The 11253-nt window shown below is 40.8% G+C and overlaps 1 protein-coding gene across 1 annotated transcript in view; it reads right to left on the reverse strand.

Annotated features, from left to right (window-relative positions):
- The window catches only part of LOC307041052 (inositol 1,4,5-trisphosphate-gated calcium channel ITPR1-like), a 30877-nt gene extending 21436 nt beyond the window's left edge, over window positions 1-9441 (reverse strand). The window contains exons 1-2 of the mRNA XM_079684372.1: window positions 9295-9441; window positions 972-1147 (exon numbers count right to left, since the gene is read on the reverse strand). Of these exons, the coding sequence (XP_079540498.1) occupies window positions 972-1147; window positions 9295-9385 (267 nt within the window). The 5' untranslated portion in view covers window positions 9386-9441. The remainder of the gene's footprint in view (window positions 1-971; window positions 1148-9294) is intronic.
- Between the last annotated feature and the right edge of the window lie 1812 nt (window positions 9442-11253).

An 11253-nucleotide genomic window follows, 5' to 3' on the forward strand; every position in this document is an offset into this window, starting at 1 on the left:
CTCAAATGTTTTGGTCACCATTAATGTAAACAATTATTTCCGAGGCACACGTTTATATGATCATTATAGTTATAGAAAAATATGAGAATAAATGAAAAACAGTTTTGAAATAATATGACATTAAAAACAGAATAAAGTTTAAAAGGGAGTGATTTGTAAAATATCCGTAAAGAAATAGTAAATCTGTTTACAGTTCTGTTTCATATGGGTGTTGAGAGATGTATCCATAGATCTCTTCATTTTGCTCTCAAAGTGCACCAGATTGATGCTTTTAACTTCAATATTCAAAAATCTTCCCGGGGGAGCTTGCCCCCGGACCCCCCTATGTGAGGTCCACTCACCACCTATAAAAATAGCACTTTACCCCTGCTTACACCTATATGCCGTGAGCTGATTATCGAGCATTCATTGTAACAGTTGCAGGTACGTTGTGTATTTGCGTGGGGATTGTTGCAGTAGAAAATTCAACTGTAGCGACCGGTACATTAATGGGAAACCCTAAATGTTTGAGCACCCTCTATGAAACGTCAAGCTACCCCACAGCACCCCCATAATAAATCTCTGGCGCCGCCACTCAGCCTGACTATTTGTGTTGGGGGGCCCGACTTTTTTTTTCTCCAAAGGGGGGGCCTGACAGAAAAAGTTTGAGAACCACTGCTCTACTGTGTCATGCTTTGATGTTTAAAACCATTTACATGCACAAAAACCTATACTACAAAAAAGGGAAAACCCCCAAAATGAGGGCCTCTTTAAAGAAGTGTGAAACGTGACATCTTGATGAATGCTTGATGTTGCTCTACACTCCTGGTAGTCGCCGTGTTAAACGTGTTTAATGTGTATTCAATGTTTGGCATGTGACTGCACAGTTTGCCAATTCCAGTCATCCATCTGCTATGCAATAAAGCATGTCAAAATAAATGTGATACTCCACGTGAGGTCTGTATGATCCTCATAGCAGGGAACACACTTACATTGAAGCCCCCCAGCAGCAGCAGCGTGGGCTCCAGGCCGACAGAGAAGATGAGGCGCAGGATGGTGGAGGCGATGAGCGCCCGGATACCGTGAGGCTGAGGAAACACGATGACGATGGCCAGAGAAACCAGCATGGCCATCCACAGCAGGGCAGAGAGGTGGGGCTCCAGGGTCCCTGAGGAGGAAGGAGGTCACATCAGGGAGGAAGTGTGGCTCTTTGCTTTTTCTGTTTTCGGTTCAGTTATGAAGTTGCCTATTTTGAGTGAAATTAGTGAATAGTTCTCTTTTAACGTGAACAGGAGGAAAATTAAGCTCGTAATTAACTTCACAACACACATAAATATGGCTTAAAGCATTAGAGAAACTAAACTTAATACCTTGAGGTTGTATTAATCTGTCAACCCATCGAGTTGAAGTTTAAATTCATGAAATTGTCATAATTAGTATATTCATTTTAAAAGTTAAGGCCAAAATTGTTTTGTGTGGCCTTGTCAAAATTCTAATCAGTTTTTTTTTTTTTTCAAATTTGAAGAAATTCCCTTAAGGCGTTTTAGGAGATACGGCTCTCCAGAGAAAATCACAGTCAAATGGACAATCCAAAAACAGACGCATAAGAAACAACACACAAAACGTCTGAAAAAAGGGTTTATCCATAGATTTTATTTTAAATACTGAACGCTTTTTTCTGTAATATTCTTTAGCTGCAATAAAATTATGCTAATGTTCTTTTTTTAGGTTACCACAACACTTGTCTCATTACATGCCATCATGCCATAAAAGTAAAATGACCAAACAGTAGCAGACGTATCCACTGTGAATATTGATTAATTGATCGGCTTCATGTGTTATTGAGACAAAGACCCCATCCACACGAAGACGAAAATGAACTCGATATCAAAAAAGTCTTCTGTTCACACGGAGTTGGCTCTAGAAATGTGTCCGTCCACACAGGACCGCTCGACCCGCTGGAGACGCTGTAGGACATATGCCAGGCCTGTAAGTGGCGCTGTACTTCCGCCACAAAATACACCAAAAGCAGCGAATAAGACCCCCGTGCATGGTTGCCTGGTTGCCCTTCTGTTTATTCTCCGCGGTGTAATTCTCCATGTCCACTTGTTGCTGATGGTTGTGGTAGAGGAGCTGTAGATTCTGCACTAACATCTAGCATGGTCAGTAGCGCCTGGAGCACGAAACCAACCCTGTGATCCGCCATTGTTGTTGTTGTTGTTAGAGAAACGCATCAGCAATGACGAAGGGGTGAGCAGCAGAGGTGGGGAGAGGCGGGGCTATGGCGTCATCATTATCAGGAAATGATCGTATAGGGCGTACACACGGAGCCGTTTGGACCCCCAGAGCGTTACGTCCGCAGATCTACCCACCTTGGGAAGCGTTATCGTTTGAGGGCTCCGTTTCCGTGTTTCCGTGTCGGCCTCGTGTGGACGAACCGTCTTCTATATGATAGAGAACTGTAGCGGATACAACCCGTTTCGTCTCCGTGTGGACGGAGCCTAAGAAATCCCATTGGAGTCGCTTATGAAAACAATTGTTTTGGGACTTATATTATATAAGTAGAGCCTCTCTCTGTTTGTGTATATGTTGGTTTTTACACAACAGTTATGTGTTCATCTAAATCTATTATTTCATCTTCATGAGCACACCAGGCAATGCCCATCTAAATCCTATGTTTAAATATTAAAGTGCATTTATCTGTTGTTTTCTTTCCACTGAGGCTCTTAAACAGCACTCAGAGAGTCTCCCTACATCCCCTCCCTGCTGAGGCCTCCTTCTTCACGCCTCTCTGTGTACAGATCACATGACAGGTACTTGTTACATAACCCCCGGTTGGCTAAAAATACACTTGGCTGGAGCTGAAATCACCGTGGATGGTCCCGGGTGCCGCATCGTAACGCGCTGCTTGGGCGCCTGGACTTGGCAGCGAACCCAGACGCAGCAGTTTGGACGTCACACGCCTACAGACTCAGACCATTCATCTCTCTCGCACGCTTACTCTGCAGCCAGGCGGAGATAGAGAGACTGACCTTTACACTAAAGCACTTACTGTACACTTCACCGAATCTAAATACAGCCTGACGTTTGCTACGTGATGAAAACTGAGATTCTACTTTACGTGTGTGAGCGCCTGTGACAGGGTGGAGGCTCTGGCACTTCACCAACTTCTGATCAAGGGATACCTGACTCCACACAAACACCCAGCTGATTTAAACCACAGCACTAACCTATAGAAAGGACAGAAGTTATTCAAGGTGCTTTTTTCTAGGGCTTCAGCACGTCCGACCTCCACTATGAAAAAGCTCCTAACCACAGTGTATCTTCAAACAAACCACCTAGAGGAAACATCCACTGGCAGCATGTGAGTGCAGCCGATACAACAATGTTTAAGGGGACTTTCAGTGTTTATGTCCACTATAAAAATCTCCGTAATAAATGGATAGTTTGAAAGCCTTGAAGTGCGGTTGTAAGACGTACTTATCCACAGTCACAATCAAACAGATAATGACCCTTATCTAAAAAAACATTCTTGTCATTAAAGAAAATATGTAAAGTAAGTATAAAAGGACACTTTCACTGCAACAAAACCGTCACCCTTCTTTCTAGATGTGCAAATAAGTCAATTGGAGGGACACTTTGAAGATTGTAAATTATAATTTCTGTAGATGGTGGTCCGCATGTCAACATTTAGGAGAGACAGGAAGTGGTTACCTCAATGGGGGTTAAGCAATGTACTTCTCTGGATGGGGGTATCAGCAAATAGTGTACGCAATATTTAGAATAAAAAATAAATAATACAAAACATATAAATAAATAATTATTTTAGCTCGCAGAACACAGGATTATTTTGTCCATCACTGTCTCAAATGGTCTGAGTGTGCGTATAGTGGGACGTTGTTTTAAAGGCTTAGTAAGCATTCAACCAATGTCACCCACAATAACACAAATGAACTAAATAATTGAGACAGCTTTAGACCAGAAAATCCTGTCTTCTGCAAGGTTCAACTTCTGTATTGCCCGAAGGAGACGGATTGCTTTGAAGGTAGCATAGATAACAACATAAATTAACCTGAGTGATTGGAAAGGGCTACCTGACAGCAAGGTGAAGGCGTGAACACATTCCAAATACAGAAAACACTTGAAATGACATGGTTCTTTTAAGTGGGCTTTTCTTTTATGAAGCTATAATATATTTCGCTGCTGCCTCTGTCCACAGCAGCTTTGCTCCCGTGTCAGTACTCCTCCGTTTCTCCAAATTGGATGAAACTGCTAAGGATACAAAGACTATGGATAATAATCCCTTCAACCCCACTTAAAAGCATCCAAACTATCCCTTTAACTTACAAACAATGTACAACCTGGAGTTGGTCACGTTTTTTGTTTCTTTTTCTAAGACTTCAGCACATCCGACCACTACTTGGAAAAGCTCCCAACCACAGTTTCCCTTCAAACAAACCACGTAGAGGAAATATCCACTGACAGACATGAGAAGGAGGCGTGCAGCTGATACAACAATCAGGGGATTTCCTGGAGTTTAACTTCCCCATACAATTTACACGCATACCTTTAAAAGCTATTACAACGTCTTAATTAAGTCCAGTAGAGAGTCTGGATCTAACAAGGTTTACAGGCAGGTGGCTTGAATATTAACAGGAAGCTCATGTGAATTGGTGACGCAGTGTGAATGTGTGTGTATGCATGCGTGTAGACATTGAATATTCACCATTGAGCAACTGAACAGTGGCTGAGTTTTCTTTTCTTTTTACACGACTTCAGTGTCCTGGAATGAACTGTTAAGCTCCCAGAAGACCTTTGACACTTCAAACCCCATGAAGTTGCTGGAGCTATGCTAACAACCTCGGTTATCTTTTTTTCTATACCGCTGTGAGGAAGTTCAAACAAAGGGGACCTCGCCGTTTGACCCCACATAGAACAATTGAAAGTGTATGCGGATCACAATGTGTGTCTTCTTTCTGCTACTCCGCACTGGAACAATGCAGGCCTTATTGGCTGCGGCTTTTCACATCCCCACAAATACTGCCCTCAAGGAGAACTAAGAAAAACAACTGAAAGGATTAAGAGAAAGCAAAACAAACGGAAAGCTGAAACTGCATGTGAAAACATGCTCCGGTTGTCACAAAAAGCATTCTGTTGTGCAGGAATTGGTTTCACTCTTTGTCCAAAAGAGCCATTTTGTCCCCTTTTTCCAACATTTGTTTTTTGTCTGGAGCCGCAACACATATTTGATAGCTTATAAAGTTGTATATATTGTTATATCATAGACAAAAACTACAGCTTTTTTGCATTTATTATTTATTACATTATAGAAAACTGTTTACCTCTAATAATAAACAAATATAAGGAGAATACAAAAACATACACAGGCCTACTTTAAAATAAATTAAACACAGCACTTGGGGAGTCCTCTGCACATTTGAAGAAATAAATACAATTAAAATTGACCCACTTTGAAGTAAATAAAACATATAGCTGCACCCTAAAAAGAGTTAAAGTTAGGGTAGGTAAGAATGGAGAAACCAGCTCGAGTGCGCTAGAATTTGAAAGTACGCAGACGAAAAAAAATCAGCCTCTTCCTTCAGACTTCCTTACAGAGCCCCTCCTCCAACACGAACGCGCACATGACCAATGAGGGCACGAGATAAGTTTGTGCACAGATGGAAGGCTGACAGGCAGGTAGGCCATCCAGTTACTTTAGCCGGGCCGGCTCAGATGATTGGTCGTGCTTTTTACAGCGCCACGGCTTCCACAGATGAATTTTTTTATGTATTTATTTTCAAAGCATTTATTGTATTCATTGTATCGGGATGTTAAGAGCATTCCATGGAATATAACAACAAGTGTTTCTGAGGTGAATTACCTACCCCACCTTTAACTGATTGAATTATGACTTTAGATCGTCAGCTGTCTTACTCTTCTGTTTTTTTTGCCTTGATACGTAAAGGCTGCAGCACCTTTGATAACTTCTCTCCACATATCAAACATACCGGTAAGCCAGCATCGTTTGCTGTGAAAGCATATAACTCTAACCACGCAGAATTAAACCTTCTGTGTTCCTCCGATACTTTTATTTTTCTTTGATTTATCCATAGCTCACTCATAGAGCCGGGGGTCAGGTTATTCGTCTGCAAGAAAAGGCGCTGACGCGGGACCGTAGCAGGATATGACACATATTTTAGTTGACCTAATTAAAACCGTTTTATTTATGTTTCACAGTATCACCTCAAAACACAAGATACGAAAGATTTTCAACCATTCAAGACAATTTAAATAGTCCTACAAATACTTTGATTTTATTTCCTTGTTATTTTTGTCTAAGCTTAAGGGAGCCAGAGCAGAGGGCTTAAAGAGCCGCGGGTTGCCTTTGAATTCATATTATTTCTCTAAAGTCCCACCTTGTGACCCAACACCAGAGGATTTCCCCAAATTAAATCTGGAAATTGTGGCCACCTGACACAGCCTGACTGATCAGGGGTTAATATGGTCTCGGGTGAAAAGGTCAAATATGTTGATCCCAGAAAGAAACTCAATTACCTTGTTTTTTAGGTTTTGGAATTCCTGGAAAAATTAGCTTATTTTAAATGAATTATATATTTTTTGCTTTCTAATGACAAAACTCTGACTTAAAGAGTTGTTTTGTATGTAATGTATACATTTATCAAAATATATTTAAGACGGCAATGTAATTTGAATTCTCCAGGGTCAGATATTTTTTTTATTAGGATGAAAACCACGATTAATTGATATTTTATAGCTGACCAGAGATGATAATTGACCAATTTTAACACATTTTTTCCATAATGAAAGTGACAGAAGGATAGGACGATGAGATACTGAAGTAATGCGGCTTAAATTGGATTTTAAATATGTATCATGTTTTTACAAAAGGACGTTTCGCAAATGTTTGCTTTGTGTTTTTTCTTGTGTGTGTCATGTGTGTCTTGAACAAGTCTGGGGTGCAAGTCTTTTAATCAGATAAAAACATGTTTAACAAATGTATTCTGGCCATTTCAATCCGGTCATAGATGCAATTTCTGAACCTCCATCCTTGCATCTCAAGTGGCTAATCGAAATGTAAACAATGTTTTTTCCGGGAAATGTGTTTCTCTGGATATCCGCTGGACAGAAAATTAACTGTCAGTCCGATAGTCGATGGGTTGAGAGATGATAATTACACTGACCTTTCCTTTTCCTGCTGCAATGCAACAGGCAGAACATTCAGATCCATAGAGGAAGTTTGAATTCAAGCAGGCACTGTGATGGCTTTCGTACGAGTAAAGCAAATTGAATCTGCATCTTATCATGTAGGTGTCACTTTTAGTGGTATTCTCCACGGTGAGAAGCATAGTTTGCCATTTCCTGTTAGATTTTCTGATAGTATGGGGAAAAAGGACACAACCCTATCAAAACCTGGAGCAGTGTGAGAATGACAGTATAAATCTGATAACATGTTAAGTCAAGTAACAAAGGTCAAGTATCCAATAACAGTTCAGATCCTTCCAGCCAAGACAAATCCATCTTGGTCCTTTGCGATAGGTCGAGATTAAAATCTTTTGTTAAGATTACATTCTCTTCACACCTCCACATGTAGTTAAAGTCACGTTGGGAGGTGTGAGGCTACACCCAAACCACAAGCACGAGCGCACATAGTGTTCTGTACACAATGACAATGAATAATGCATCTTAGGTTTGTAATTCTGATCACATGCCAACTGCTATAAATACACGGACTGAATGAAAACATGTTTGGATGCTATTGCTCAAGTCACATCAGGAGGTATTCAAGGAAACACGTGTAAAATCCTCGTGACTGCACTCCATCTTCTATAGAGCTCTCAGATTGAAACGGTTAATGATTATTTTGGAGAGTCAGTTCTTTGAAGCTCGCATGAAGCAGATATGAAGTCATGGTTGCAGAAAAAATCTCCTACAATGAGTGCTTCAGAGATTTAGCAATGCATGCCTTTAACATTGCTTGATTTAAGATGGACAAGAACAAAAAATGACGCAGCAAAACCAGAGATATTGTTTATTTTAGTCTACAAATTATTTAACCTGGCACCTTCATTTGCCAAACAGCGACTCATCTGCAATCTGGCAAGAGTTTCAGGTGTTTGGCCAGCTAATGTAGCCTGAAGCGGCTAACCACAACCAGAGATTGGGAGCTGGCTACAGAGGTCTGGTAAACTCACTGCTTTGTAACTCCACATTTCTGAACTTGTTTATTTTGGATGTGTTCTCTAATTATAACTTTTCAAATAAATCGCAATCAGCTGTAAAAATCACTGCCAATCTGGTCTCTGTCTCAAAATCTTCAAATCGGTCTTCAAAGACAGTGTTACCATTCATTTAAAAACATACAGATACAGAAGAGAAAGGTATTCCCATTTTCACACCTGGAAATCACTGTTGAAAGGTTGTGTCTGCCAGTTGGCTTCAGAAACTAGAAACTATTTATAATCCTTTAATACAAACAGAACTTTATACGGCCTCAAATGTACTGCTAGCCTGGGGTAGATGAGGCAACACTGAACCACCAAGGTTTTACCTAGAAGGCGTAAACATCCAATTTCCTTTATCTTTAATCTTTGCCGCACAGGATTCTGGTGAGGCACAATATGTACTACGCCTCCTGACACACCCCTGTCTTTGCCAGTTATTGTTTATGCCACACACTCACATTTCCGGAGCTGTTAAAGTCGCACTTATCGTGTTAACCGCATTTGCACGTAAACAGAAGATCTCATTAACCTTTTGTTCACCAGTAATAAAGGGCTTAAAAGGTCCCCTATCATAGTGTTTTTCATCAATATATTATAGGTCTCAGATATATACAAAACATGTCTCTGAAGTGTTTGGCTCCAAACACCAAACAGATCACGCATTGCAGCATTACCCATAATCCCCTCTGTTTCAGCCCTGTTTCCAAAGTGCTGATTCTCTGTCTGTTACTTTAGATGAAAATAAGGAGCCCCTCCCCACGCCCCTCTGAGAGAGATTTGGTTAAAAATAACACAATGGTGCTCTAGGAGACCTTGGTTGGTGATTGGCTAATGGTAACACAAGCCAAAACATTGTTATGACATCATAAAGTGGCCAAAATCTGATCAGCTCATTTTCAGACAGGTTTTTATAGAAATGGATCAGGACAAAAAGAGAGAGAATCTTTTTTCCTGAAACTTTCAGAGTCTCTTTCCACAGAGGGCACACATGTTTTGGTAGAAGAGACATGAAAAGGTGGATTTTGCATAATAGGTGACCTTTAAGGAAAGGAATAGACTTCAGCAGACTGACCTCCTCGGACGCCCTCCAGAGGGTAGAAGAAGGCCACGAGCAGGTTCATGAGGACAGCCAGGTTGAAGGAGATGCTGCTCCAGAAGGACATGTTCCTGGAGCACCAGTACAGGATGGGCTGAGCTGGAGAAGGGTGTTGAATTTCACACAGTCATTATCAGTGCAATACACCAAGAATAATGTATCTAATAACGTCACAGGAATTAGCAGTAAATCACATGACTGATCTGAGTTTCACACAACAACATAAATAATTTCTTAGTCCTTTCAGTCAAATGGTTTTATACCTGATGATATTTTCTTTCATGATTTGCTTCAAATGTCAGTCGCAACTGTCAGTCATGTTTCTGATCAGCTACACTACTTATTTTCCATCTTTTATCAGCTAGACAAAGTTGAGTGCAGATTAATTTGATAGGAAAAAAAAGCATTACATTTGTGGTGAAATACAATAATCAAACGGAATCAGAAGAAGTCTGCATGGTGGCTTTCTCAGCAGCTGTCAACAAAATAATTCACTTCTTTGTCATCTTCTTAAGTACACACAAACAATTGTCATGCACATTTCACACACGCCAAACCCTTTCCACACGCACACACAGCCTACTCAGAGCTTGGTCAGGAGATCAGTATCGCACCAACGCTATTTTGAGCTGTTTATGACTGCTTATGAGAAAAGAAGAACTGCCGGGGGGGACTTTTAGCCACCAAAGTCACTACATTCATCACAAGTGCTGAGCAGCGGCGGAACAATATGATCTACTGCTGTGATGATTCATTTAGACTGAGGAGAGAGGTGATGATTGTTGTCACGTGCAATCAATGCAATCCGTGCAATATATACAGTCTATGGTGCAATCACATTATACACACACTCAGGGCTCTCAAGTTTTGAACAGAGTTCAGAGTGAGATTTTGGCAGCGGTGTTTGGTAATCCAACTTCTGGCTCCCCTCAAAGTTCCCGTGAAGCCCTCTGTATCGCGAAAGTCAATGGGGGTGGTGCTAGTGGAGTATGAAGCTCTCTGTATCGCGAATGTCAACGGGGGGGGGGGGGGGGTAGACTGTAAGCCTAGTTTGTTTACAAAATTGAAATCTCTGCGTGAGAAATACAAGGTGTGGCGTGTGAGCGTGTGAATGGAGTGCAATGCGTGTGTGAGACTTGAGAGCTCTGCAAACTGTCCTCCTTCAGGCCTGACCACGGGACGAGCCACAACACACGGCTACTTCACAGCAGTAACTGACAGAACCAACAAGGGGTGAAAGGCTCTAAGAAAAACTCTACATAGAATTTAGTCCTGGGCGACTGTGCTATTCAAAAGGGTATTGAGAAAACAAATGCTTAGTTTAAAAGGTAGAAGACATATGATATTCCTCGTATACATTTGGAGAAGCTACAAGCTGCAAAAGCTCCTTTCCGGTCCTGAGGAAAAGTTAAATCGGAAATAGGGGACACTGAGACAATGATCCGGACAAGATATCCTGCTTTCTTCCGTTTGAAAAAGCCACACAACCTCCACGAATAACACCAAGTTAAACAATGCAACCTTTAAATGTTGACTTTATTAACATAGTTAGCTAAAATAAATAATAGTTAGCAGTACTAACCTTATGAGTTTGGGTAAGTTAGCTAGCTATGCTAATGGCGTTAGCAAAAATAAATGATGCTTAAAAGCTTAAATAATTACATTGAGCTTTTTGACTTTGTTTTGCTTGTTGTTGATGTCCTGAAAATAGCATTAGTTTGCTTACAACATCAGCTTAGCTAGGTAACGCTAGCAAAGTCTTAGGGTTAGTACAAGTGATTGGTTGCTTAACATAACATTAACTAAATGTATACGTTATAATTACATCACATATTATGGAGAATGTTTGGTGTGTGTTACAATGTATTAGTTATATGTTCTGTTGGCAAGGTAGGGCAATACCTTGTCAATCTAGGGGATTCCCCCTGAACACAC

Source organism: Notothenia rossii (genome assembly GCF_949606895.1).
Source record: "Notothenia rossii genome assembly, chromosome: 5".
Classification (NCBI taxonomy): Eukaryota; Metazoa; Chordata; class Actinopteri; order Perciformes; family Nototheniidae; genus Notothenia; species Notothenia rossii.